The sequence below is a fragment of the Lepus europaeus genome, chromosome 17 (genome assembly GCF_033115175.1).
Source record: "Lepus europaeus isolate LE1 chromosome 17, mLepTim1.pri, whole genome shotgun sequence".
Classification (NCBI taxonomy): domain Eukaryota; kingdom Metazoa; phylum Chordata; class Mammalia; order Lagomorpha; family Leporidae; genus Lepus; species Lepus europaeus.
This window is the reverse complement of record NC_084843.1, coordinates 68,705,024-68,730,335: the sequence shown is the minus strand read 5'-3', so window position 1 is coordinate 68,730,335 and position 25,312 is coordinate 68,705,024. Positions and strand designations below refer to the sequence as shown.

At 48.3% G+C, this 25,312-nt stretch overlaps 1 protein-coding gene across 1 annotated transcript in view; it reads right to left on the bottom strand.

The window, feature by feature from the left end:
* TSPAN14 (tetraspanin 14) overlaps nt 1–25,312 on the bottom strand; it is a 58,059-nt gene that overhangs the window by 16,050 nt on the left and 16,697 nt on the right. Inside the window, exon 2 of the mRNA XM_062214693.1 lies at nt 12,297–12,394. Within this exon, the coding sequence (XP_062070677.1) occupies nt 12,297–12,377 (81 nt within the window). The 5' untranslated portion in view covers nt 12,378–12,394. The remainder of the gene's footprint in view (nt 1–12,296; nt 12,395–25,312) is intronic.

The following is a 25,312-nucleotide window of genomic DNA, read 5'->3' as shown; positions in this document are numbered from 1 at the left end:
TGCCCCATATCGATGTGCCTGGGTTCGATACCCCACTCCTGGCTGCAGCTTCCTGCTACTGTAGCACCTGGGAGGCAGCAGGTGATGACCAAGTAGCTGGGTTCCTGCCTCCCACATGGGAGAGCTGAGCTGACTTACTGGCTCCCTGGCCACTGCAAGCATTTGGGGAGCCAACTAGAGGATGGCAGTGTTTGTTCGTTCATTCATTTCCTCTCTCTGTCTCTCTCTCTCTCTGTCTGTCCCTCTCTCTCTCTCATTCAAATAAATAAATAAATTTCACAAGGGAGGGAGTCCCCTCTAGCCAAGGCCAAAGAGAGGCCAGGCTTTCATTCCCTGGAGCTATCAGGCACGGGTACTGCTGTGGTCTTCTGGGCAAGCAGCCCCATCTTTCCCTGGTGCTGCATGCTGCATTAACGTTTCATACACCACAAGAGATCCTTCCAAACTGGTCCTGAGTTTTCAGACGGGAAAGCTTGGTCACTCACCCCCATTCACCCAGCCAGCTGCTGGCAGACTTGAGAACTAAACCTGTGTCTCTGGCCCACCTACCCATGGGGCAGCCCCCTGGTTGGCCAGGAAGACCCAGCAGCAGCCTGAGCCCTCCACACAGGCGCCTGCGGGGCTGGAGTCTCAGAGGAGTAGTTCCCCGGGCATCTATGCCAAGCTGGCTTGGTTGGGGAGCAGGGCCTCTCTGGGGGTCACATGCTCGTCCTACCTTAGGCAAAGGCCTCTATAACGGAAGGCAAGGGATCCTCCTGGGGCACTTGGAGCTCATGCAGCCCTCAGCCCTGTCCTGTCCTGGAAGCCACAAGGAACTGAGTCACCATGTGAGTAAGCCTGTGACACTGTACCCAGGCAGGAACATCGAGTCAGCAGCTGATGAAGAGTTGCAACTCTAAGCAGGCCAAAAGCAGCTTTCACCAGGATGTAATCTCTTCAACGCTTGCAAGACTTCCTTTATGCAAGTGTGAACGCTCTGAGGCAGCTCTTGCAGACCCCACAGGCCTTTCCTCAGTAAGTTCAAAGTGAACCACCAGCAAGCAGCAAGGCACACTGCGGGCCTCCCACTCTTGCACAAGCCCCTTGCTGACTCCGGCTCACATTCAGAGCCCCCTCCCCCGGACCTCCTCTGGAATCCTTGGAGACAACCAGCAGGAAACCTCAGAGCAAGTCCCTGTCAGATGAGGCAGCCAGAGCACAGCGCACAGACCAGCCAGCTCTGGGTCCAGTCTCCCTTCGGCAGCTTCCTAGCAATGGACCAGGCGCAAGTGCGGGCCCTTCTCTGGGCCTGTGGTCTCCTCTACAGAACAGCACCAACTCTTCCTTGGTTACAGGGATGCTGTAGACTCCTCCATGGCACACTTACTCCCAGGCATAGCGCTATCCCAAGGACGGCCTGCCCTCCTGCGCATGGTGCAGAAGAGGCTCAGAGGGGCCTTCGAGGTGATGCCGCTAGGCTCCCGCGAGGCTCTGCTGTACTGTCCCCTCCTCCTGGCCCTGTGCTCTGCACCCTGCCCCCAGTGTGTCCCACGGTAAAGGCTTTCTCCTGTTTCCCTGGGTTTCTGGAGACAGCAGTGACACGGGATGTAGAGAAGTGGGGCCTCCTGCCGGCTTCTCCAGGGAGGCAGGTAAGGACGACAGGAAGAAAAGAGCAGAGAGTAGAGGAAGCTAGAATCAGGTCAGCTCTGCTGACTCCCCCCACGGCCCTGAGCAAGCCATCTCTCTCGCGGGTCAGTTTGCTCATCTGCAAAATGAGCAGCTAGAAACCAGTGGACTCCCAGAGCCTCTGCAAGTCCACCAGCAGCAGGCACGCATGTAGAAACCACGGCCCCAGCCCTCTCCAGATCACAAAGTCCCAAGGCTAAGCCCGCTGAGACCAGAGCACACCAGACTCGTGGCCACCTGAAACGCCAACCACTCTACTTGAGGACACAGAAGCCAGATGACACAGACCCTGAACAAGAGCAGGCCCTGAGGTGCAAGTGAGCTAAGGGTGGAAAGATACCCCTGAGTTAAGAGGCCTTGCCCCTCAACACTGGGACCACTGAGTCCTAAATGAAGCAGGCGGCACCCCTTTCAGAGTCCCACACTAAAAAGCTTGAACCAAGACAGTTCTGGGGCCAGAAGGGATGCTGGAGTCAGCTTCCTCATCACAGGAGCAAACAGGGCCCGGGGCAGGGGGTGCCTTGCATGAGGTCACACAGCTATCACACACCAGCTATTCCTCCTGCCGGAAGCGTATACTAAGAAAAAGAAGCACACCCGGAAGAGGAGGGGACCAGAGAGGAGGGGCGAGGATCCCAGGGGCAGCTTCCACAGCTGCCTGTGTGGCTCCTGATAACAGAGAACCAAGCCCAGGCCAGCCCCGCCCGGGGAATCTGTGTCAAAGAAGGAAGACACAGGGGGTAGAGCCAGCCCAGGGAGGCGACAGGCAGCACCAATGGACACCCAGCCTCACCCCACCTCATCGCTGCCCTCACTGGCACCGCAAGGGTGGACATCCAAAGCAGCCATGGGCATTTCTGCAAACGGCCAGATAGTAAATGTTTTCCGCTTCTTGTGCTGGATGATCTCAGTTGCAACTACTTAACTCTCCTGCTACAGTGGGAAAGCAGCCCAGGAGTAAATGAATGGGTGTGGCTGTGTTCCAACACAATTGTACATGCATCCAGGCGGGAGGCCAGCTTTGGGAGCAGACCATAGTCTGCCAAGCCCTGCTCTAAACTATCACACTAAGACCATCTGGACCTAAACAGGAGACAGGATTTCCTGCATTTGGCTCAGCCACACGGACCCTGGGATATCCCCATGTCTGGGTCACCAACACTGGTATGTTTTTACATTACTTTAACAGGCCTTACCAGCTGAAACCTGTAGGTCACTCAAATAATACATCCCCACAGCAGTATATCACACAACAACAGAATGATCTACAACTATATAAAACAGCAAAAATGATCTCACACATGACATCAAACCAAAAAACACTTCATCCTGTTAGGAAAGAATATTTACTGAAAAACTGTATCTTGGGGTTGGCATCATGGTGCAGCGATGAAGCTCCCACCTGTGACTCCAGCATCCCACATGGGTACTGGTACAAGACTCTGCTGTTCCACTTTTGACCCATCTCCCTGCTAATGTACCTGAGAAAGCAGTAGAAGGTGGCCCAAGTGCTTGAACCCCTGCCATCCACACGGGAGACGCGGACCACGTGGGAGACTCCAGCTCCCAGCTTCAGATCTGCCCAGATTCAGCCATTGCAGCCATCCGGGGAATGAAACAGCAGATGGAAAATATCTCTCTCTCTGTGTCTTTCTGACTCTCTCTCAAGCCTGCCTTTCAAATAAATAGGTAAATGTTAAAAAAATAAACAAGAAAGAAAGAAAACTGTATCTTGCATTCAATCAAAAGTAACTGGATGAGTGAGGAAGGGCATTTGGCACAGCAGTTAAGATGTGGCTTGGGATGCTGGCATCCCATATCAGAGTGGGTTAGAGTGCCGGGCTCTTGGCTTCAACCTGCCAGCCCTGGCCCAGCTGGGGAGTCTGCCAGTAGACAGAAGATAACCTCTGTGTGTGTGTGTGTACATCTTTCTTTCAAATGAATCTTTTTTAGAACTTTAAAGTCACAAGATAGGCAAGAAGGGAAAAAAGTGACCTATAATAAAGGAAGAAAAATAATAAACATAAATAGAATAATAGAGAAAGATTGTGGAAGCATGCTCAGGATTTAAAGGGAAACAGAACATGATGACAGGAGAAACAGAAGATTCAGAAAACACCCAAATAGAACTACTAGAAATAGAAAATTTAATGTCAGAAATGAAGAATTCACTAAAGAACCAATCAGATACTATAAAGAAAAAATCAACTTGAAAACAAAGCAACAGAAACTATCCCAAATACAGGACAGAAGAGGGAACAACAAAACCGAACAGAGCCTCAGTGACCTGCAGGAAATCAAGTCTCAGAAAAAACGGAGGAGGTAAATATTGGAAAAAATGATGGTCCAGGGGCCATGCTGTGTCCTAGAGGGTAAAGTCGCCGCCTGCCGTGCCGGCATCCCATATGGGCACCGGTTCATGTCCCAGCTGCTCCACTTCCGATCCAGATCTCTGCTATGGCCTGGGAAAGCAGTAGAAGATGGCCCAAGTCCTTGGACCCCTGCACCCACATGGGAGACCCAGGAGAAGCTCCTGGCTCCTGGGTACCAAATGGCCCACCTCCAGTTGTTGCAGCCATCTTGGGAGTGAACCAGCGGATAGAAGACTCTCACCTCTCTCTCTCTGCCTCTCTGTAACTCTGCCTTCCCAATAAATAAATAAATCTTTTAAAAAAAAAATAAAGATGGGCCAAATATTCCCAAACTTGATGAAAAGTGTAAATCCACAATCCCAAAGGCACAATGAACCACAATATGCTTTTTCCTACGTGAAAACACAAAGAAAACCACACTTGCACATAATAAAATTGTTGAAATCCAATAAAGAAAAACAGAAATCTTAAAGTCAGCTGGAAGATGGGGGTGGGGAGAGACAGGACTTTGTGTATATATGCATACATAAAATATTTTAACCAAATAAAGTGGAAGCATCAAAATGTGTCTGAAACAGAAGAAAGATCTAAAAATCAGTAATATAATCTTCCACTATAAGATGCTATTGGGGCCAGCGCTGTGGCATATTAAGTTAATCCTCCACCTGCAGCACCAGCATCCCATAAGGATGCCGGTTCTAGTCCCGGCTGCTCCTCTTCCGATCTAGCTTTCTGCTATGGCCTGGGAAAGCAGTAGAAGATGGCCCAAGCCCTCGGGCCCCTACACCCACACAGGAGACCTGGAAGAAGCTCCTGGCTCCAGGCTTTGGACTAGTTGAGCCCCAGCCATTTCGACCATCTGGGGTGTGAGCCAGCATATGGAAGACCTTTCTCCCTGTCTCTCCCTCTCAATGTCTGTAATTCTACCTTTCAAATAAACAAACAAAATCTAAAAAAAAATAATAATAACTATTAAAAGGAGTGTGTGTTATGGCACAGTAAGTTAAGCTGCAGTTCAAGCTGCCTTCATCCCATATCAGAGTGCCTGGGATTGAGTCTGGCCTCCTCTTCTGAGCCAGCTGGCCACTAATGCACACTCTGGGAAGCAGCAGGTAGATGGCTCAAGTACGTGGGTCCCAGGCAACCACGTGGGAAGACACAGATGGAGTTCCTGGCTCCTGGCCCAGCCCCAGCTGTTGTAGGCATCTGGGGAGTGAACCAGTGCTCTCTGTCTCTCCTTCTCTCTTCTGTCACTCTGCCTCTCAAATTTTTTTAAAGAGTAGAAATAAAGAAATAATAAAAATAAGGGCAACAATCAATGAAATAGACTGGAGACAGGAAATAGTGACAGTTATACTACAATGTGAACAGAATACCAATGAACTGCAGCATACTTTTTTCTTATATATATTTTACAATCTATATAAACAAACATAAAAAAGAAAAATCAATGGAATTAAAAACAGAAAAACTTCACCTAATCAAAAGAAATCAGACATGAGGGCTGAATCTACTTTATAGCAGCAGGAGGCAGACGGGAAGGGGTGGGGAGGGAACAGGGAAAGCTTCTGGAGCGCTGGGAATGTCGGACATCTTCATCAGTTGACACTGCTCCATACAAGATGCTGATGGCAGCTATGTGCCTACACAGCTGTCAGACAGTACACTTAAAACGGGAAAATGTTGTTCTATTTAAATTATACCTCATTAGAGGTGATGTCTCGAAAAGAATTTCTGAAAGAAAATAAAAAAGAGAACAACAGGATGGGACCAACACACCACACTCCCAGAGAACAGACAAAACCCTGCAGTAGACTAATCCATGCTACTTAACCAGCAAAGGATGCAGCTCACACCAGGCTACTTGGACTCGAAACTACCTTACAAGTATTTATAAATCACAAGAACCCCATCTGGTGGTCCCAGCCATGACCACACCTCATGCCTTAAATTTTAGTGAAGAGTCTGATTAAGTAGTCCTTGCTCTCTGCCTTGGCAAGCATAAATGTGATCACACACACACACACACACACACAGCCCTGCACCAAAAGTTAAGGCACTCTGTTTTCTACGAATTGGGTCAGCCCTTCTGGAGAAGTAATTTTGACTATGTAACTATGTCAGGCAGGTCAAAACAATCTACATACCTTCTAACCCATTTAATCTTACTCCTGGGAATCTATCCCAACAAATAATTTCCCTCCCTTCCCAAAGGGAAGAATTTTACTATACAAAACCAATTACTACATCCATATCTAGGATGGTAAAAAAAAAAAAAAGAAACAACCTAAATGTCCAGTATGGGAGTTTCTAAAACATGTAATCAGACAGCATGTAGCAACCCGAAATGTCCCACAGGAGGAGACGCTGTTGAAGGAAGATGGACCTCCAGACTGCGTGGCTGTAGCCCCCAGGCTGGGGAGTGCAGCAAGACTGCAAGGCCTTGTTTAGGCTTCTAGAATTTCCAAGCAATTATAATAGTTTGTTAAATATTACTTGGAGAGAAATGGTACATCTTCTTGGCAGTACAACACAAAAATACACTGTACACCTTAACATTATTAAAACATTAGACTTTTCCCTTTCAAATGCATTAATTATTACAAGATGAAAGCAGAGAAACCATTTGCATTCAGACCAGGGATGAGGCCATGGGATCTGGTGTCACAGGGCCAGAGTTTCAGCTAAACAAAGCCAATTCTCTGCCAGTCAGATTAAGTCCAGGTACAACAGCCCAAGCTGGGAGGTGGAGAATCCTTTACAGAAAAAAGGCCGAAGACAAGACGATTCTACCCACAAAGATGCCTGCCAACGTGCAGGAAGAGAGCTGATGCTTCCACCTGGCCTCACCTACCCTTTTTTTTTTTTTTTTTTTTTGACAGGCAGAGTGGACAGTGAGAGAGAGAGAGACAGAGAGAAAGGTCTTCCTTTGCCGTTGGTTCACCCTCCAATGGCCGCCACGGTAGCGCTCTGTGGCCGGCGCACTGCGCTGATCCGATGGCAGGAGCCAGGTGCTTTTCCTGGTCTCCCATGGGGTGCAGGGCCCAAGGACTTGGGCCATCCTCCACTGCACTCCCTGGCCACAGCAGAGAGCTGGCCTGGAAGAGGGGCAACCGGGACGGGATCGGTGCCCCGACCGGGACTAGAACCCAGTGTGCTGGCGCCGCAAGGCGGAAGATTAGCCTAGTGAGCTGCGGCGCCGGCCTCACCTACCCTTTTGTGGGTAGGGTGCACATATGCCCAGGTCCACCTAGAACAGCCCAGAGATAAAACTGTTGGTCTGGCGTAATTCTCCATCATCTCTTCTTCATGTGCACTACTATCTGTTCACCACAGGAGGCATCTGCTACTTCGAAGGAAGAGACCACAAGCCATGCTGGTGACAGAGGGCACAAGTGCCACAGCTCTCCTCTCACTCAGAAACGAGCTCAGGGGGCCGCTCGGACCTGTCGAAGTCACTGAGGAAGCCAATGGCAGAACGCAGCTTTAAAATACAGACCAGCAGGGGCCCCTCCCTTCCGGTAAGACAGGTTTATTATCTGGACTTCAGTGAAGCTCAGTTTTTCACTTTTACGCCATCTCTGACACAGATCCAGGCAAGGGCCTTATCAGAACCTTTCGTCCTGAAGTCAAGGCCTGTGATAGAAAGCAGCCCAGGAGCTGTAGCCCTCATCTGAAACAACCCTCGAAGGATTCACTCAGCAAAACTCAGTCTTTGTGGAACCAGGTGGGGCGTGAATGAACAAAGACACAGGGCTGCACACCGCTCCTCCAGCGGATGCCTCTCCCAGCCTTCCTGCCTCTCAAGTCAAAGTGAGATTTTTATTTTTAAAGCAGTCTTATTTATCTGAGAGACAGAGAGCTCTTCCATCTGCTAGTTCACTCCCCAGATGCCTGCAACAGACAGGGACTGGGCCAGACCAAAGCCAGGAACCTGGAACTCAATCTGGGTTTCCCACAGGGATAGCAGGGATCCAAGTACTTAAGCCATCACCTGCTGCCACCCAGGGTATGCACCAGCAGAAAGCTGGATTGGAAGCACAACAGGAACTTGAACCCAGGCACTCTGACATGGGATGTGGGGGGTCCCAAGCAGTCTCAACTGCTGCACCACAATGCCTGCACTGAGATTCTAACTGTAATCTACAAAGAATTTAAAACTTACTTTAACCATTTTCACTGTGCAGTACAGAGGTACTAAGCACTTTGTGTGGTACAACCATCAGCACCGCCACCATCTATCTCTAGAACTGTTTTCAGCTCGTAAAACTGAAACTCTCTGTACCCATTAAAAAGTACCCACATACACACACAATTTCCCCAGCCCTAGCCCTTTGCAACCACCAGCTACTCTCTGCCTTTTGATATGGAAACACAGTATTTGTCTTTTACCATCTGGCTTATCTCACTCAGCATATTGTCCTCAAGGTTCAGCCATGCTGTAACCTGTGTTAGAATTCCCTTTCTTTCTAAGCCTGAAGGATACTCTATTGCATGTATACACCACATTGTTCATCCATTCCACTGTCAGTGGGCACTTGGGCTGTTTCTACCTTTTGAATCTTGAGAATAATGTTGCTGTGAACATGGGTGTACATGTATCCTGCTTTTAGTTCTCTGGGGGTGGATATTCAAAAGTGGAATTACTGGATTATACAACAATTCTATTTTTAACTTTTTGAGGAACCACCTTTTTTTTTTTTTTTTTTAAGATTCATTCATTTATTTATTTGAAAGGCAGAGAGATAGAGCAAGAAAGAGCTCTTTCATCTACTGGTTCACTCCCTAGATGGCCCCAACAGCCAGATCTGGGGCCAGGAACCCCATCCAGTTCTCCCACGTGGGTTGCATGGGCCAAATACTTGGGCCATCATCTGTTGCTTTCCCAAGCACATTAGCAGGAGGCTGGATTGGAAGTAAATCAGCTATGACTTGAACCAGGACTCCAAAATGGGATGTCAGCATCCCAAAAAGCGGCTTAACCTATTGCACCACAATGCCAGCCCCAACATCCCGTTTTCTATAGCAGTTGCACCAGTTTGTTTTTTAATATTTACTTATTTATTTGAAAGGCAGAGAGAGATCTTCTATCTGCTGGTTCACTCCCCAAACAGCTACAATAGCTGAGGCTGGGCCAGACTAAACCCAGGAGCCAGGAACTCTATCAGGTCTACCACAATGGCGGTAGGGGCCACAACATTCAAACTATCTCCACTGCTTTCCCAGGTGCATCAGCAGGGAGCTGAATTAGAAGTGGAGTCCGCACTCAAATTGGTGCTCATATGAGATGCCGGCGTTATGCCATTTTAACATTCTTGGCAACATTACACAGGTTTCCAATGTCTCCATATCCTTGTCAATATTTGTTTTCTGATTTATTTAATAATTGCTATCCTAATGCGTGTGAAGTGGTACCTCACTGTGGTTTTGATTTGCATTTCCTAAGTCAAAGTAAGGTTTTGCTAGAAACAGGTGGGGGTACCACCAAAAAATGATTTAAAGAAAGTAAAAATCAATAGTGCTCTCAAATGCTATTGGTAGGAAGCACTGTCTTCTGTGACATTCCTATGATAAGAATCCCATGAAGTCCAGGTCTATTCTTAATCTGTAAACCAGATTCTACCCCAAGCAGGTGTTAACCAGCCCTGGGAAATCTCAGTCCTGAAGTGAAAAGGAACACAGCTTTTAAAAAGCGGTGAGAGCACTAAAGGTATTTATTCATAAAGAATGCACTGTGAAAACAATTCTAATTGGGAGCAAACTGCTAAAAACCTTAAGTTTGTCTCAGCACCTAAATGCTCACAGAAATGACAGGTTGCCTTCTGCACACTCAAACTCACCTGCTAAGCCATGTCCACCATCAACACTCGCAACATCCTAATCCACTGCTCACCACTAATTCATCGAAACAAAACATTCTTTGTGTGAAGTCACCTATCTAGGTTTTGCTTCAAAATAATCCAAAGGGTAGGGTGATACTAATGAAATAAGATCAGGCTATCAGTGGATCATTTTTGAAGCTAAATGGTGGGAATATGGGTGTTTATTATGTTATTCTATTTCTATATTTTTTGTATTAGCGCCATTTAAAAACAAAAACTTCTCTGAGCAGAAGACAACAGGGAGCTGAGATCAACTATTTCACATGGAAAACACCAGGGCTTATCAAGCCACTCAATTCAGATGAGTCTAAAGCAGCACCCCAACTTTCAGGCCTCCCCCACGATGCTGACTCCTGTGTAGATGAAGACAACAAATCTCCCACAGGCACCCAGCAGGGGGATCCGGGCAGCCTTTCCCTCAGCAAGGTGCCTGGCTTCCTATCTGCATTTCTAGCCAAGCTCTCTCATGCGTCATTTTCCTGACTGTTCCTGTTTGTTCCTTCTTGTTCTGCCCAGCACTAACTGAAAAATGATTAGCTCCTGATTACACACATTGCCAGTTCTGTAAAGCCCCTGTCAACAGTGCAGCAACCTTTAACCCCCATGCAGACTTGCTACAATTCTGTAATCAAGAACTCCACAATTCGGGGGCTGGCATTGTGGTGTAGCAGATAAAGCTGCTGCCTGCAATCCCAACAACATCCCACTTGAGTGTCAGTTCTGGCTGCTCCACTTTGGATCCAGCTGCCTGCTAATGACCTGGGAAAAAGCAGAAAAGGATAGCTCAAGTGCTTAGGCCCCCGCCACCCATGTGAGAGACCTGGATGAAGTTCTTGGCTCCTGGCTTCAGCCTGGCTGAGCCCTGGATGTTGCAGCTATTTGGAGAGTGAACCAGCAGATGGAAGATCTCTAACACTGGCTTTCAAATAAATACATAAGTGAATACTTTTTTAAAAATCCACAATTCAATTTGGTACTGCAAATGCGGTATTGCAGAGTTGAACTGAGCCCTCAACAGGAGAAAATCTGTTCTGAAAAGCCTTGGAAGACATGGAGGTCACCACGGCCATCAGGCACAGCCGCAGTAGGAGTTTTGCTCTACTGCAAAAATCAGCATGAGCGTCAGAGGTGGAGACAGGCAGAGTGGGGCAGCTGGAAGAATAAGACTCTGAGTCTGAGGCAGCCTCCACCATACACCAGGCTAGGGACAGCTCCCGGACCAGCCCCAGCTGCATTCCATCTTCACCACCGCCCAAGCACAAGGCGACTCTGGCCCTCCGGCCAGGTGCACTAGCAACTTCCACCTCATCCCAACCATTCCCAGTTTTCCATCCTCATCCTACATCCCCTCGCAGTGGCACAGCTGACTGCTCCTGTCCATGTGAAAGGCTTTTACACCACAAAACCTCCTGGCCTTCCTCTGACGTCAGGCTACTCACTCTCTACAGCCTTTTGACGCCTACATTTGTCTTCTCTCCGTGGTCAACAGGTTTGCCCTAATGCTCTCAACTGATCCACCCCTGAGTGTGACCAAGATGTCCATCTCCAGATGGTTGGACAAAAGAAACCATCAGGTCCATGAGGCTGGCTAAATAACGACTCAAACTTGCCCTTCTGTCCCTGATAGCCATCTCGGCCCCGACTCTGCAGTCAGCCCCCAGTGAGACCAAACCATCCAACTGAGTTCCAACCACTTACTGAGACCTCACGGCCCTGCACAACCTGGCTCCTGAACCTCTATCCTGGGCCCCTTCTCCCCCGTATTCACTTAGCTCTAGTCATGTGCTCTTCCTTTTGTCCTCTGCACAGACCAAGCTCATTCTTGCTCAGGGCATTGGCAACTGCTCTTCTTTCCGCCTGGAGCTTTCTTCCCCAGACCCCTACTTAGCTGCCTCTTCACTAGGACGCAGGTCTAGGCCCCCAGATCCCCTCTTCTGAATGCCCTTCTCTGACGAGTCTCAGCCAGGGGCTTCTCCTGCCTTGCTCTTGCAGCTCGGTAGGCTCACAACACTTGTGATGGAACATTAGGACAACTGCCCTTCTCCCTGTTACCTCCTAGAAACCACAACAGGCCTGGCTGGCCCACAGTGGCGCGCACACAAAGTGCCTTATTGCAGGCAGTTCCAATGGGGCGTTCCTGGTGCAGGCTGGGGAGACAGGTATCTGGGCTGGAGCCTCAAGCCGTCCTGAGCCCCTAGTGCTGGGTCTGGCACCCTTAATCCAGTGTTCAGTCACCTCACACTCTCCATGGCTGGTACTGTGAGGGAAGGACTCATCTACCCTGCCCAGCACCTAATCGCAGAGCCTCGTGGGGCCTGGCAAAGCTCAGGGATGTGAACCGTTGTGATCTACAGACTGAAGGACTGTAGGCACTCACCCAGAAGACGATGTTGTAGCTGAAAAGGAGGTACTTATACCAGCAGCTGACCTCAGCATTAGAGTATCGATAATAGTGCATCTTCCGAGAGGCAGGATCTGCAGAGACAGGAACAGACGAGACGTCAAGCTCAGTTTGAAAACATCTCCCCAGCACCTGCTTCTCAAGAAAAGAGCAAAGGTGGGGCTCAGACCCAGATTCTGAAGTCTCCAAATCCATTCCTCATGTCCTTTGCGAGTGCAAACACAGGCCTAGTACCAAGGCCAGTGGTATATTAGGCAGAAATTAGGTTATGTCAGCTTTCCAAAAGCAGCAAAAGGATAAGGGGGATTTTCAAAAGAAAGCAGAATGATGATTTCTCAAGTGACTTTTAAGTCCCAGGAATTCTGCTTGGAACCTTCCAGACACTCATCTCATCACCTCTAGGTCGGGCACTGGTTTTTCCACTTCATGGCTGCAGAATCAGGGGTTCAGAAAGGTCCTGCAACTTGCCCAAGGATAACAGCAATGGCTAAGCCCAGGAGGGGTGAGCCCACCATCCACAGCCTTCCCACCCACCCCAAGAAACAGGGGTTTGATCCCAGAAAGCAGCGTCTGGGAAGAGGCCTGGACATGATCCACTGTGCCAGCACAGTGTGACTCCACATCCATCCACCCAACATAGACTTCTGACACCACCTCCCTAGCTCAGCCCCTCAGAAGGGCAGAGGGATCCTGTGAGCCTACAGCGGCCAGCCTTCATCTCCCCCCATCCCGGGTCGCCTCCCCTCTTCTCTTCCTCCCACCATGACCACAGCTCTGGCCTCCTGGAGCTATGACGAAGCATAAACCACACAACCTCTACCTATGCAAGCACCCCGAGACCTGCTGCTGGTTTTATCTGTGTCCATCCCCAAGATCCCTGGGAGACTCCTACAAAAAGGAAGGTGCCCTCAAAGGGGGATATTAAGGGCTTGGCCTAGCTGGAGAGCTACTTTCCTTTTTGAATCTCAGTGGTAATCCAGGTAGAACCCTAACACCACCCCCTACCCTCGCCACTGCCCCTGCTCACCTCTTACTTCCTAGAGTGAAAGGGCCCAGGGCAAGAACAAACAAGGCCCACCTGGCAACCACCAGCTAAGACCCAGCTTCTGCCGCTGTTTGGATGTTCTGAGAAAGTGCTGCCAAAGAAGGAACACGAGAGCTGCATTCCTGTGACTGCCCGGCCATCCCTCCCAAGGTGTGCAATTGACAGGCACAGCCTGGACTTTCACTTGCCCTCTCACCTTATGGGAGAGTGGTCAGCATCCTATTGGAAGAGCCTGGCCTTCCAACCTCAAAAACCCGCTGTGAATGAGGAGGGCACCCAGCAGCCCCCGTCCGCACCGCCACACAGCAGCACTTGCACAAGAATGAAGGCGGGCACAACCAGCCCGGGTGCCAGACCCGGCACAACGACATACACCTGTGAGGCCTGGACACAGAACACAGGAACGCCCAGGCACAGGTGCCGCCCTTCAGTAGCACAGCCTGACCTTGCCCAAGCCCCTGCCCTCTCAGGGCCTCAGCACCCTCAATGAAAATGGGGCTCTCAGGGACCAGTCTCTGATGTCACTGGCCTAAGGGGCCCAGCTGGTTGCCTAAGAATCATTTTCTAGGTAGACACTCCCACCCACCCAGTGCCAAAGTTCTGCTTAACAGGTCTGGGTTGAGGCTCCAAATCTACACTTTTGAGAAGTTCCCAGGTGCACCAGGTATCTCCTGAGCACTGAGCGCTGTGGTCACCTTGGGGACCCTGTCAGTGGGTCACATTAGCTGTGGTGCAGCACAGACAGGCAGGGGTGCACAGGACTCCTGGTAAGCAACTAACTAGACTAACATCCACCTGCTTGTACTTCACAGCCTACAGGGCCCCAAAGCCCTGGTTTGGGGCTTTTATTGGAAGGGGGAAGAGATCAGGCTACTGATGGCTGGATTCACGAACATAAGGGCAAGAAACTTCGCCTAAAACTCAAGTGCTATGAAGGAATCAGCAGTGCTAGGCTCGGAAGTATGGCTCTGCAGCTTCACACCTCGAGGGAGGAAGGACTCAAGCCTCCTGAGCCACTGAAGGAATTGGGACTCACGTTTACAAGAGAATCCAAGAGGCCAGCAAAAGTAGTGGTGCTGAAACCAGAACTCAGATCTGACCCCAAAGGATTCCAAAGTGACCGTGACTGTGTCCTTGGCCTCTCACCTATAAGGGCACTTTAAGAACTTGGGGGGAACTGGAATTAAAAGGTAAGTTTAGGGGAGGATGTTGAGCACAGCAGCTTAAGCCCACGCTTGGGATGCCCCTGTGCCCCATTAAAGTAATGCCTGGTTCTACTGCCAGCTTCTCGGCTTCAATCCAGTCTCCTGCTAATGTGAACCCTGAGAGACAGTGAATGGTGCTTCAAGTGCTAGGGTCCCTGCCAACCATGTGGGGGATGTGGACTGAATTCCCAGCTCCTGGCTTTGGCCTGGCCTAGTCCCAGCTGTCGCAGGCATTTGGAAAATGAACCAGCAAGTAGAAGATCTCTGTCTATGTCCTCTCTTTCAAGTAAAAATAAGTGTTTTTTTTTTTTAAATTGACTGAATTTACTCTTTTAAAATAAAATATAATGCAAACTTTAAAAAATAAAAGCAGATGAGTGAACATTTTATAAATACTAATTACCACTCCAGCAGAGAATCTCCAGGAACTGCCTGTGTCCACAAGAAATAATTATCAGAGAAACTTAATGCTAAGACCTCATTCATATTGTCTGAATTCCAAGAATTTATTAATACAAAATAAGGTATTTACATGGCAAACAAGACATATACGTTTTTTGAAATATCAACTTCTCAATAGAGGGTAAAGGTAGAATTACTTAGTGATGAGAGAGCTGGCTAGCAATCTAAGAATTAAATAACAAGCAAAAATCAACGAAGGAGCGGGTGTTGTGGCCCTGCAGGTTAAACTCTCGATTGGGACACCCACATCCCATCTAGCCTGTCACAGCTGGAGTTCCAGCTACTCCATACTTCCAATCCAGCTTCCAGTTAATTTGCCTGAGAAAGCAGCAGAAGATGGCCCAAGTACTTGGGCCCCTGCTACCCATGTGGGAGACCAGAAAAAAGCTCCTAGCTTCAGCCTTGCCCAGACCAGCTGTTGTGGGCATTTGGGGAATGAGCCATGGAAAATCTCTCTCTGTGTCTTTCTCTCTGACATTCTGCCTTTCAAATAAACAAACAAATCGTTGTAAAAATCTCAGTCTAGATATTTAAAGAGCACACACACATACTTCTACAGAACAGACCCCCAAGTTCATTCCCTTCACTTTGAAGCAAGAGGAAAAAACAATTCCAAAGCACAAGATTACCAACACACAACAGTTAAAAAGTCTAAAAATCCCTATATGATGAAAAGTTATTTTAAAATGGCAAAGGAAACACAAACGGTAAGTTACTAGCACCTGCAGCCATTGTAAAGAATAAATATTCACAACACATAATGGCTCAAACTTAATACAACAGAAGACTCCTGTTTTAGGCAAACAGAGGATACGGTTGTGATTCAGAAATAGAAGGATAACATAATTAACAGATGGAAAAACATTCAATGCCACTGGGAATGGCACTCACAAGACAATCCCGAGCTACTACACTTTTCAATTTACCAGAATAACCACCACTTGCTGGCAAGCACATTTCTCCTACCTCGCTGGCGAGATACCGGCTACCACCCTTGGGAAAACAATAGTTACAGAAATTCACTGTCAAAAAAAAAAAAAAGGCGTCATACTCTTAATCCAATAAACTGATGACTAAATTTGCCCCAAGAAAATAAACCAACAGAAGAAAAAGAAGAAGCACTAAGTATGAAACACTGAGCACCACGATTTGCAGTTACGGAACAATTTGTAAGTGTGTGGTTAAAGTATAACGTGGGAAGTAAGAGCATAGAAATGGCTGCATAAGGTGGTGGACTTAGAACTCCATTTCCAGAAAGGTTTCCACTGACATACTTAACCATCACTGCTTCTGGTTCTAGATGTAAATTACGGCCTCTGTGGGTTGCAGCTGTGATGAGCTCTGTAGTCACGGTGAACAAGCTCCTCTGCTTCAATATTATATTAACCTGGAACATTCCTGCCCCTTCAGCCCTTTTTTAATTAAAAAAAAAAAAAAGGAAGCATGCACTCAAGTATAAAATATTTGAATGACTCAGAAATGTGAAAAGAGAATGATAATGAGAAACCTCTAACCAATGGCTTTCCAGTTGTTTGACCAAGGCCCACAGTAAAAAACACACTTAACAAAAAAATCAATCCAGTACATACATTAGCATGCACAACTGAGTTTCGTGAAATGATACTTCCACCTATCAACTGCTATGCCTTCTAGATTTCCTTTTTCCAAGAAGAAAAGTTACTCTTGCACATAACCTAAGAACCAAATATTGTAAAAACTGTGTTGAGAAAACCAGCAGACGCCAGCCAGGCCTTCACTGTCCCCTTCCAGAGAATTCTTTCTGACATCTTGCTGGCGTTGACTTTTTTTTTCTATCTTTCTTGAAAAGCAGAGCGAGAGAGACCTTCCACTCACTCGTTCACTCCCCAAATCCCCACAACCACCAGGGCAGGGCCAGGCTGAAGTCAGGAGCCTGGAATTCCCTCTGCGTCTCCCACATGGGCGGCTGGTGCCCAAGAATTGACACCATCATCTGCTGCTTCCCAGGATGAATGAGCAGGAGGAAGCTGAATCAGAATCCAAGTAGCCAGGACTCGAGTCAGCACTCTGATATGGGGTGCAGGCAGCCCAAGGGGAGACAACCCACTGTGCTCATCCTTCCAGCTGGTTTTTTGGATGTTCACACTCAACTATCGCAGAAATTTCTGTATGCGTTTGTGTTACTAGTCCCAGGTTTTTCAGTTGTAGGAATTATCTATCCACTTCCTATCCTGAAAGACAAGGGTTAAACTCTTTACTTCCCACATGCCATCTCATCTCTCCCTTCAAACCACGTCCTCACACAAGTCCTTTCCCATCCTTCACTCTCCATAGCTAATTGTAGTGTTAGCTAGAGTAATTCTCAGAGTTGACATTATCATGACCACGTGAGCCATCAGACTGAACCAAGTGAATCATGGCTTCTCAGTGCAACGTTTTATTTTCTTTGGAGTTGGTAATTATGATTTTGGGGTGGGTGTTTGGCACGGTGGTCTGCTTGGGACACAGGCATGCTATATGGAATAACTCTGCTTTGGATCTAGGGTCCTGCTAATGGGTACCCTAAGAGATAGCAGATGATGGCTCAAGTACTTGGGTCCCTGCCCCCCTAGTAGAAGACCTGAATTGAGCTCTGGGTTCCTATTTTTGGTCTGGTCCAGCCCAGCCCTGGTTGATACAGGCATTTGGGGAATGAACCACCAGAAGCTACCATTCAAATAATAAAAAAAAAAGAAAAAAAAAGAAAAGAAAATGAATTTATAAATTTAGAGAATTACATAAAACTTTTAAAGAATGTTTGTGTTTTTCAGGGTCAAGTGTTTGGTGCGGCAGTTAAAACACCACTTGGGATGCCTACCTCCCTTTCTGGAGTCTGCACTTGAGGCTCAGCTCCACTCCACTTCCAGCTTCTTGCTAATGCACACCTGGGAGGCTGCAAGTGATGGCTGGAGTACTTGGGTCCTCACCACCCATGGAGGAGACATGGATTGAGTTTCAGGCTCCAAACTTAGGCCTGGACCCACCCTAGCTGCTGTGGGCATTTGGGTACCAAACCAGCACAGGGAAGATTTCCTCCTCCCCCTTTCTCTTTCAAATAAATAATTTTTTCAAATAATCATTTTTATTTTTCCACTTGACTCTTTTCTATGAATTTGGCAATATTCAACCCCACATTCAATATGGTTGTCTAAGTCCTCTCTTGGTAAATGTTGTAACATCAAATATTTTATTTCTGTTTCCTCTTCCAAAAGAAAACTCCCCTGGAGCCTTCTGGGCCACTTCCACCTGGCCTGGTGCACAGAACTCCCTTTATCTCTCCAGGAAGACAGCCAGGAGGGCCACACTTTCACTTTTCTTCGTGGAGAACTCCTTCAGTGAAAAAGGCAAGTTTTCCAGGCCTACTATGACTGAAAACATCTTTACTCTACCTTCACCTTTTTAAAAAATGAATTTTCATTCATTTTATTTAACGCAAAGGCAGCTGGTTCAGTCCGAAGCCAGGAGCCAGGAACTCAATCCAGGTCTCTCGGCATGGGTGGCAGGGACTCAAGTTCTTGAACCATCATGTGCTACCTCCCAGGGTGTGCATTAGTGGAAAACTGGGGCTGGCACAGAGATGGCGCTCTGATGTGGGATGCAGGCATCCCAGACAGCCTCCTAGGCACTAAGCCCAACACCCACCCCTGCCTTCGCTTGCATGAGTTGAGTTCGGCTGTGTGTGGAGTTCTAAGATGGGAATCAGTTTCACTGAGAATGATGAAGGCATCACCTGACCACCCCTGAACTCTGGTTTACTGAGAAGCCCCACATCAGTCCAATTTCTGATCTTTATATTGGACCCGTCGATTCTCTCCATAAACATGCAGGACCACTGCTCTCTCCAGCACAGATTTCAGGGTGCTGGTCTGGGTCGACCTTCATCCCCTTGGCTCAACATTCAGTACCTCCTTCCAGTACAGAAGTTAACAAAGTTAACAACCTATGCTAGGAACATTTTCCTCCATAATAATGTTGCCACTTGTTTTTGTTTTTGTTTTTGTTTTTTTTGGGGGGGGGCAAGTAGAGTTAGACAGTGAGAGAGAGACAGACAGAGAGAAAGGTCTTCCCTCCATTGGTTCACCCCCCAAATGGCTGCTACGGCCGGCGCGCCACACCGATCCGAAGCCAGGAGCCAGGTGCTTCCTCCTGGTCTCCCATGCGGGTGCAGGGCCCAAGCACTTGGGCCATCCTCCACTGCCTTCCCAGGCCACAGCAGAGAGCTGGCCTGGAAGAGGAGCAACTGGGACAGAATCCGGCACCCCAACCGGGACTAGAACCTGGAGTGCTGGCGCCGCAGGCGGAGGATTAGCCTAGTGAGCTGCGGCAGCAGCCACTTGCTTTGTTTTGTTCTTCCTTTCTGCAACTCCTTTTAACCGACATGAGAACCCAAACTGATTCTTTAATATCCTTACCTTTTCTGTTCTATCATCATCTCTTCACCTTTTTGCTCTATTTCTGAAGTCTTCCTCTCAATTTTATCTTCCAATAATTCTACTTATACTTTTGGTCTGTCCTTACCTGTTAAGTAACTTTTTCTTCTCTAAATATTTCATTCTGGTACAGGCACTGTGGCACAGCAGTTTAAGGAGCTGCTTGGGACACCTGCATGCTATATTGAAGTGTTGGTTCAAGTCCCAACTCCTCTGCTTGCAATCCAGCTTCCTGCTAATGTACCTGGGAAGGCAGCAATGATGGCCCAAGGATGTGGGTCCCTGCCATCCACATGGGAGACCTGGATGGAGGTCCAGGCTCCTCCTTGCCTGACCTAGGTCTGACTGTTGCAGGAATTTGGTGAATCAATCTCTCTCCCTCTTTCTCTGCCTTTCAAATGAGTATGTCTTCAAAACAAAATGTTTTGAAGTGTTTTTAAGGTTTATTTATTTATTTTGAAGGAGTTAGAGAGAGAGAGAGAGAGAGAGAGAGAGCTCAATCTTCCATTCGCTGGTTCACTCCCCAGATGGCTGCAATGGCCAACACTGGGCCAGGCAGAAGCCAGGAGTTATGAGCTTCATCTGGGTCTCCCATGTGGGTGACAGGGGCCCAAACACATGAACCATCTTTGGCTTCATAGAAACAATATCTTACAATATCTTACTTCAAAGACACAATATCTCTCTCATCTCTCTGAGGAAACGTAAGTTTTTCAAAATGTCCTTTTCTCCAAATAGACTGTTTCTTTCAAGTACTTTTCAAAATGTGTTTTGCCTTATTTCACATTAGGTAATTTCTTCCCAGGATGCATTAGTAATCCACATGATTAAGAGTGAATGACTAAGGTACTGGGAGCTCAAGGCCTCGGGCAGGTGAGTCTCTGTCTAAGGTGCTGTCTGGGCCATCTGCTGGGAAATACCTGCTGTTGGCATCGTTTGTTCGCTTCCTCTTACACTGGTTAGGTTTCCCCACGAGGAGAGACCTGCTTGTCAGTATTCTGGATGCCCAATGGGATTAGAAGACTAGGGAATGGGGTGGTCTCGCTATTAACTCCTAACCAAGTCTCCCAAGCCCTTGGTTTTTCCCTCTGCAGAATGTATCTGCAGTGTCCAGCTAAAGTGGGACAGGCGGTCACCTGACACCATGGGAGAAGGAAAAGAGAATGGAAATACAACCCCATCAACTGCTTTCTAACTATTCCTGTACTCAGCCACCTCTGATGTCCACTTCTCAGCCCCACTCACTCACCCATCTCCATCCTTGCGGACTGATTCATTTCTTCTTAAGTTTCTCTCAACCTATATGAGGTTTTAGGAATAAGGAAAACTGTCTGCTTAATCTACCAGTTTTTACCCAGAAAAACTCTAGAAAGATTTCTACAAAGTTTATTGCCAACTTGTTTTGTAGTAAAGTAAAAGGAAGTATTTCTCATCACAGAAAAAAAGACAGAAGAGACTTTACAGGAGAAATTAAGGTTACTAACCAACTGTTCTTAATACAGGGAAATTAATTATCTGAGTGGGTCCAATGGGCAGTCATCCCTCAGTATCCCAAGGACACCACACCCTGAAGATGTTCAAGTGTCTCCTATAAAATGGCACAATATCCATATGTAACCTATGCACGTCCTCCAGTATATTTCAAACCATCTCTAGATTACTTACAAACCTAATGCTATGTAAACAGTTGTTATGGTGTATTATTTGGGGAATAATTACAAAAATAAAAATCTGGACATGTTCAGTGCAGCAGACACAATTTTGTCCCCAAAGATTCTGGACCTGAGGCTGGTTGAATGCACAGATGCAGAACTCACGATCCACGGGCTACCTGGAGCCTCTAACAGCTGAGCTTGCTTGCAGTTGAGGGCAGAAGAGGCGATCAGAGAGATTCTAAGCAGGAGAAGGATTTGAAGCTCTACTGCTGCATCTGAGATAAAGGGGCCACCTGTAAGGACCACGGAGAGGCTCCAGGGCAGCCCTGGTGACATAAGTCAGCAAGGAAACAGTTCCTCCAGCAGCAAGGAACTGCTACCAGCTGAACTTGGAAATGGCCTTTCCCCAGAGCCTCCAGGAAGGGACACAGCCTGCCAAACACCTTGATTTGAGCCTTGAGAGATCAGAAGCAGCAGATTCAGTTGAGCTGTGCTATACTTGGACTTCTGACCTGAAGAAACTGTGATAATAAACACACAGTGGTTTAAAAGGGAGAGAAGGGCAAAAGGCAAAAAAGTTTAAAGGATGTGAACTCAGAATAGAGACTAGACCTTAAAATTAAAACATGCAGGCTTACAGAAAGCCCATTAACTCCCCCATTTCCAGATAAGCTGTGTCAGAACATCGCAGCCACCAACTGGCCCTCCCTTAAGAAGCAACTGCCGTGAGCCTCTGAGCCATTATTAAACTATGGCCAGTGTTTGGCGGTCCACACTCACGGGAGTAGGGCCCTGCTCCTTAGCAGGAACCTTCAGAGGGTGGGAGACAGCACCTGCACACTCTCCTGCCTGGTCTCCCATTCTGACTTGCCTTCTTTGGACAATGTCTATTTTAAAATGGGGCACTGACTCCCTGGGTCAGATAATACCTGGCCTTTCAGAGGATGGCACAAGGACTGGTAACTGAGCTTGTTCAAAGAACAGAATGTCAGTTCCCCTCAATCTGCATTTTTTAAAAGATTTATTTATTTGAAAGGCACAATCACAGAGAAGCAGAGGCACAGAGAGAGAAACAGATTTTCTATCTGCAGGTTCACTCCCTAAATGGCCACAACGGCTGGAGCTGAGCTGATCCGAAGCCAGGAGCCAGGAGCTTCTTCCAGGTCTCCCACATGGGTGCAGGGGCCCAAGCACTTAGGCCATCTTCTGCTGCTTTCCCAGGCCATAGCAGAGAGCTGGATCAGAAGTGGAACAGCCGGGACTAGAACCAGTGCCCATATGGGATGATGGCACTGCAGGCAGTGGCTTTACCCACTATGCCACAGCGCTGGCCCCAATCTGCATTTTAATCCTAAAGTAAGGAGCTGGCGCCAACACCTGTAGCACCCCCACATCCCATATGGGTGCTGGTAAAGTCCAGGCTGCTCCCCAGCTCTCTGCTAATCAGGGAAAGCAGCAGAGGATGGCTCAAGTCCTTGGGCCCCTGTACCCACATGGGAGACCTGGAAGAAGCTCCTGGCTCCTGGCTTCAGATCAGCCTAGCTCTGGCCATTGCGGCCAACTGGGGAGTGAACCAGCAGATAGACAGAAGATCTCTGCCTCTCCCTCCCTCTGTAACTGTGCCTTTCAAATAAATAAAACAGGTCTTTAAAAAAAATTCTAAAGATTAAAATTTGAGCAGCTCTGAGATAACATACTCATTTCTGACACAGACATACAAATGAGGGAGGAAGGCAGCGGGGAGGAGGGGCAGGCATGGAGGACCAAAGGAAAAGGAAGCCAGGATGGTGGGAAAAGGGGAATGAGTGGTGGGAGGTTCAGGCCCAGACTGGGCTGCCTGATCTTGCTCTGCCCAAGTGCTGGCCTGTGGAACACACCACCCCTTCACAGATATGCACTGCTAGTGCCTCCAGATCTGTATCTTCCAACTCAGACCTGATCCCCAAACACCAGGCACTAATACCAGGCTGCGGACCACACAGCCCACCTGGAATCCCCAGCTCCCTCAACCACAGTGAGGCTGCCAATGGGGCTCCCAGGGAACCCTCAACCCCTTGAGCAGCTAAGCCATCCACTGAGGAGCTATGGCTGACCTCCCCACCTCTCCCTCCTAAGGACCATGGGTTAGCCCTTCATTAGCTAGCTCGGGAGCAGGTCTCTTACCTGGCTCCTCACCTCCAATTCTGCCCTCTTCTTGCCCCTTCTTCTGGAAGACCAAATTGACCCCACTGACAACACCATACACCCACATTCTGAGCTACAATGACCCCCATTATCCTTCCCACCCTTGTTCACCTGGTCCGGATTTGAGGGCACCCAGAACTGCCCAACACAGGAAAGGGCAGCCACATTCTCCAGGGAGCTACAGCCCCTGCTCTACCTCCAGCAGGTCTAAGGCCCTGGGCAGTCCTACTGTCCCAAAGGGGGTCCTCAGAACTTCTTGGGTGCTGTTGAACATTTGCAAAGCAAAACAACAGGTAACCCAAGGGGAGGAGCCTTGGTGGGGGGAAGTGACTATAGTAGGGGAGTAGGCTCCAGTAGGAAAGAAGACTTGCTAGGCAGGCTGCCTCACTGCCCACAGGAATCTCAGAGGGACAGTGCTGTACCCTACCCCAAGACACCACCACCATGAGAGCAGAAGGAGCTCGGCTCTCTCTTGCTTACCCCCCAGGGTCAGAAATATGTCTGACTCCTCTCCTACCCATTCCCTCAGTTATTCAGAACCCCATACTGGGGTCCAGCGGACACGGAGGCAGCAGCCAGCCTTTACTACAGAAGGACAAGGCTGCACAGGCGGGGAGGTGGGCAACTCCTTAACACAGGGTGCCAAGGCATCAGCCGTGGGATGGCCTCCACGTGGAGGTTCAGGGGAAGACAAACCCTAGCTCCGAGCTCTATCACGTTCTCCAACAAGCCTGGGGTTCTCAGAGCACAGCTTCCTGAAAAAAACACTGAACCTGGCAAGCCAATTTCCACTGCCAAAAACCCACAGTCCAAAACCTGCTGAGTTTCAGCAGTGCAGAGGGGCCTCCTTGCTAACACGTGCAAGGAGACTTTTGTCTAGCCTCAGTGCTGTCATCAGGAAGGAAGCTGAGAGCGTGGATGTGGGTCAGAGGAGGGAGGCAGCTGGGGAGATCAGCAGGGCACACACTGAGCCTGGAATGGAGCGCATCTGATGCACTCATTTCCACACTTACTAGTTCTATTATTTTTTATGCCACAGGAGCTTTTGTTCTAATCACCCTGCTCCAGAAACTTTGCATGGAGTGGACAGAGCAGGTTACTTCTCTCTCCAGAGGCTCCACGAGTGCACACTTGGAAATCGATACACCGTTCCCCGACCCACACCCCATGGGAACTCCCCTTGGACTAGTGCAGTAGGACAACGAAAGCCCTGGAAAGACACGGGTCAGCAGGAGCCCTTCATGGAAGCCCGTCTGAAAGGGTCAAGCTGGAACAGCCTGTGTATCCAAGTAAACAGTAACAGTAATGATCTTAAGTCACTGAAACAGTAAGAATCCACAAGTCCATTCTCTCTCTGATACACACACATACACACATGCACACACGCACATGCACAGATAAATAAAAACAAATGGGAGACAAGGCTAGTTCTTTAGGGCAGAACGCTAGACAATAAAGGTAGGACTTAAGAAATTAAATCACCACCACTCAGGAATCATGTCAGAAACTGCTTCCTCATTGGATCCTGAAACCAGCTGATGAAAAGTCTGATGGGAAACAACGTATTAGCTCAGCAGTGAGAACGCCACCAGGTACACCTTACACAAGTGATCACTGCTGATATGGACAGCAAACAGCACCTCTGTGGCATAACCTGAATCTATTGCGAGGAAGCAGCGAACACACTCAAAGCAGGGGAGAGTCTACAGAATAAGTGGCCTCATCAAAACAGTTTGTCACACTTGTCCTTTAAAAACAACAAGAGGGGCTGCTGGTGTGGTGTAGCAGGTTAAGCCACTGTCTCCAACACCAGCATCCTTCTTCCTGCTCATATGCCTGGGAGAGCTGCGGAGGATGGTCCAACTATTTGGGCTCCTGCACCATGTGCGAGACCTGGATGAAGCTCCTGACTTTGGCCCGGCCCATCCGCAGCTGTTGAGGCCGCCTGTGAATGAACCAGTTGATAGAAGATCTCTCTGTAACTCTGCCTTTC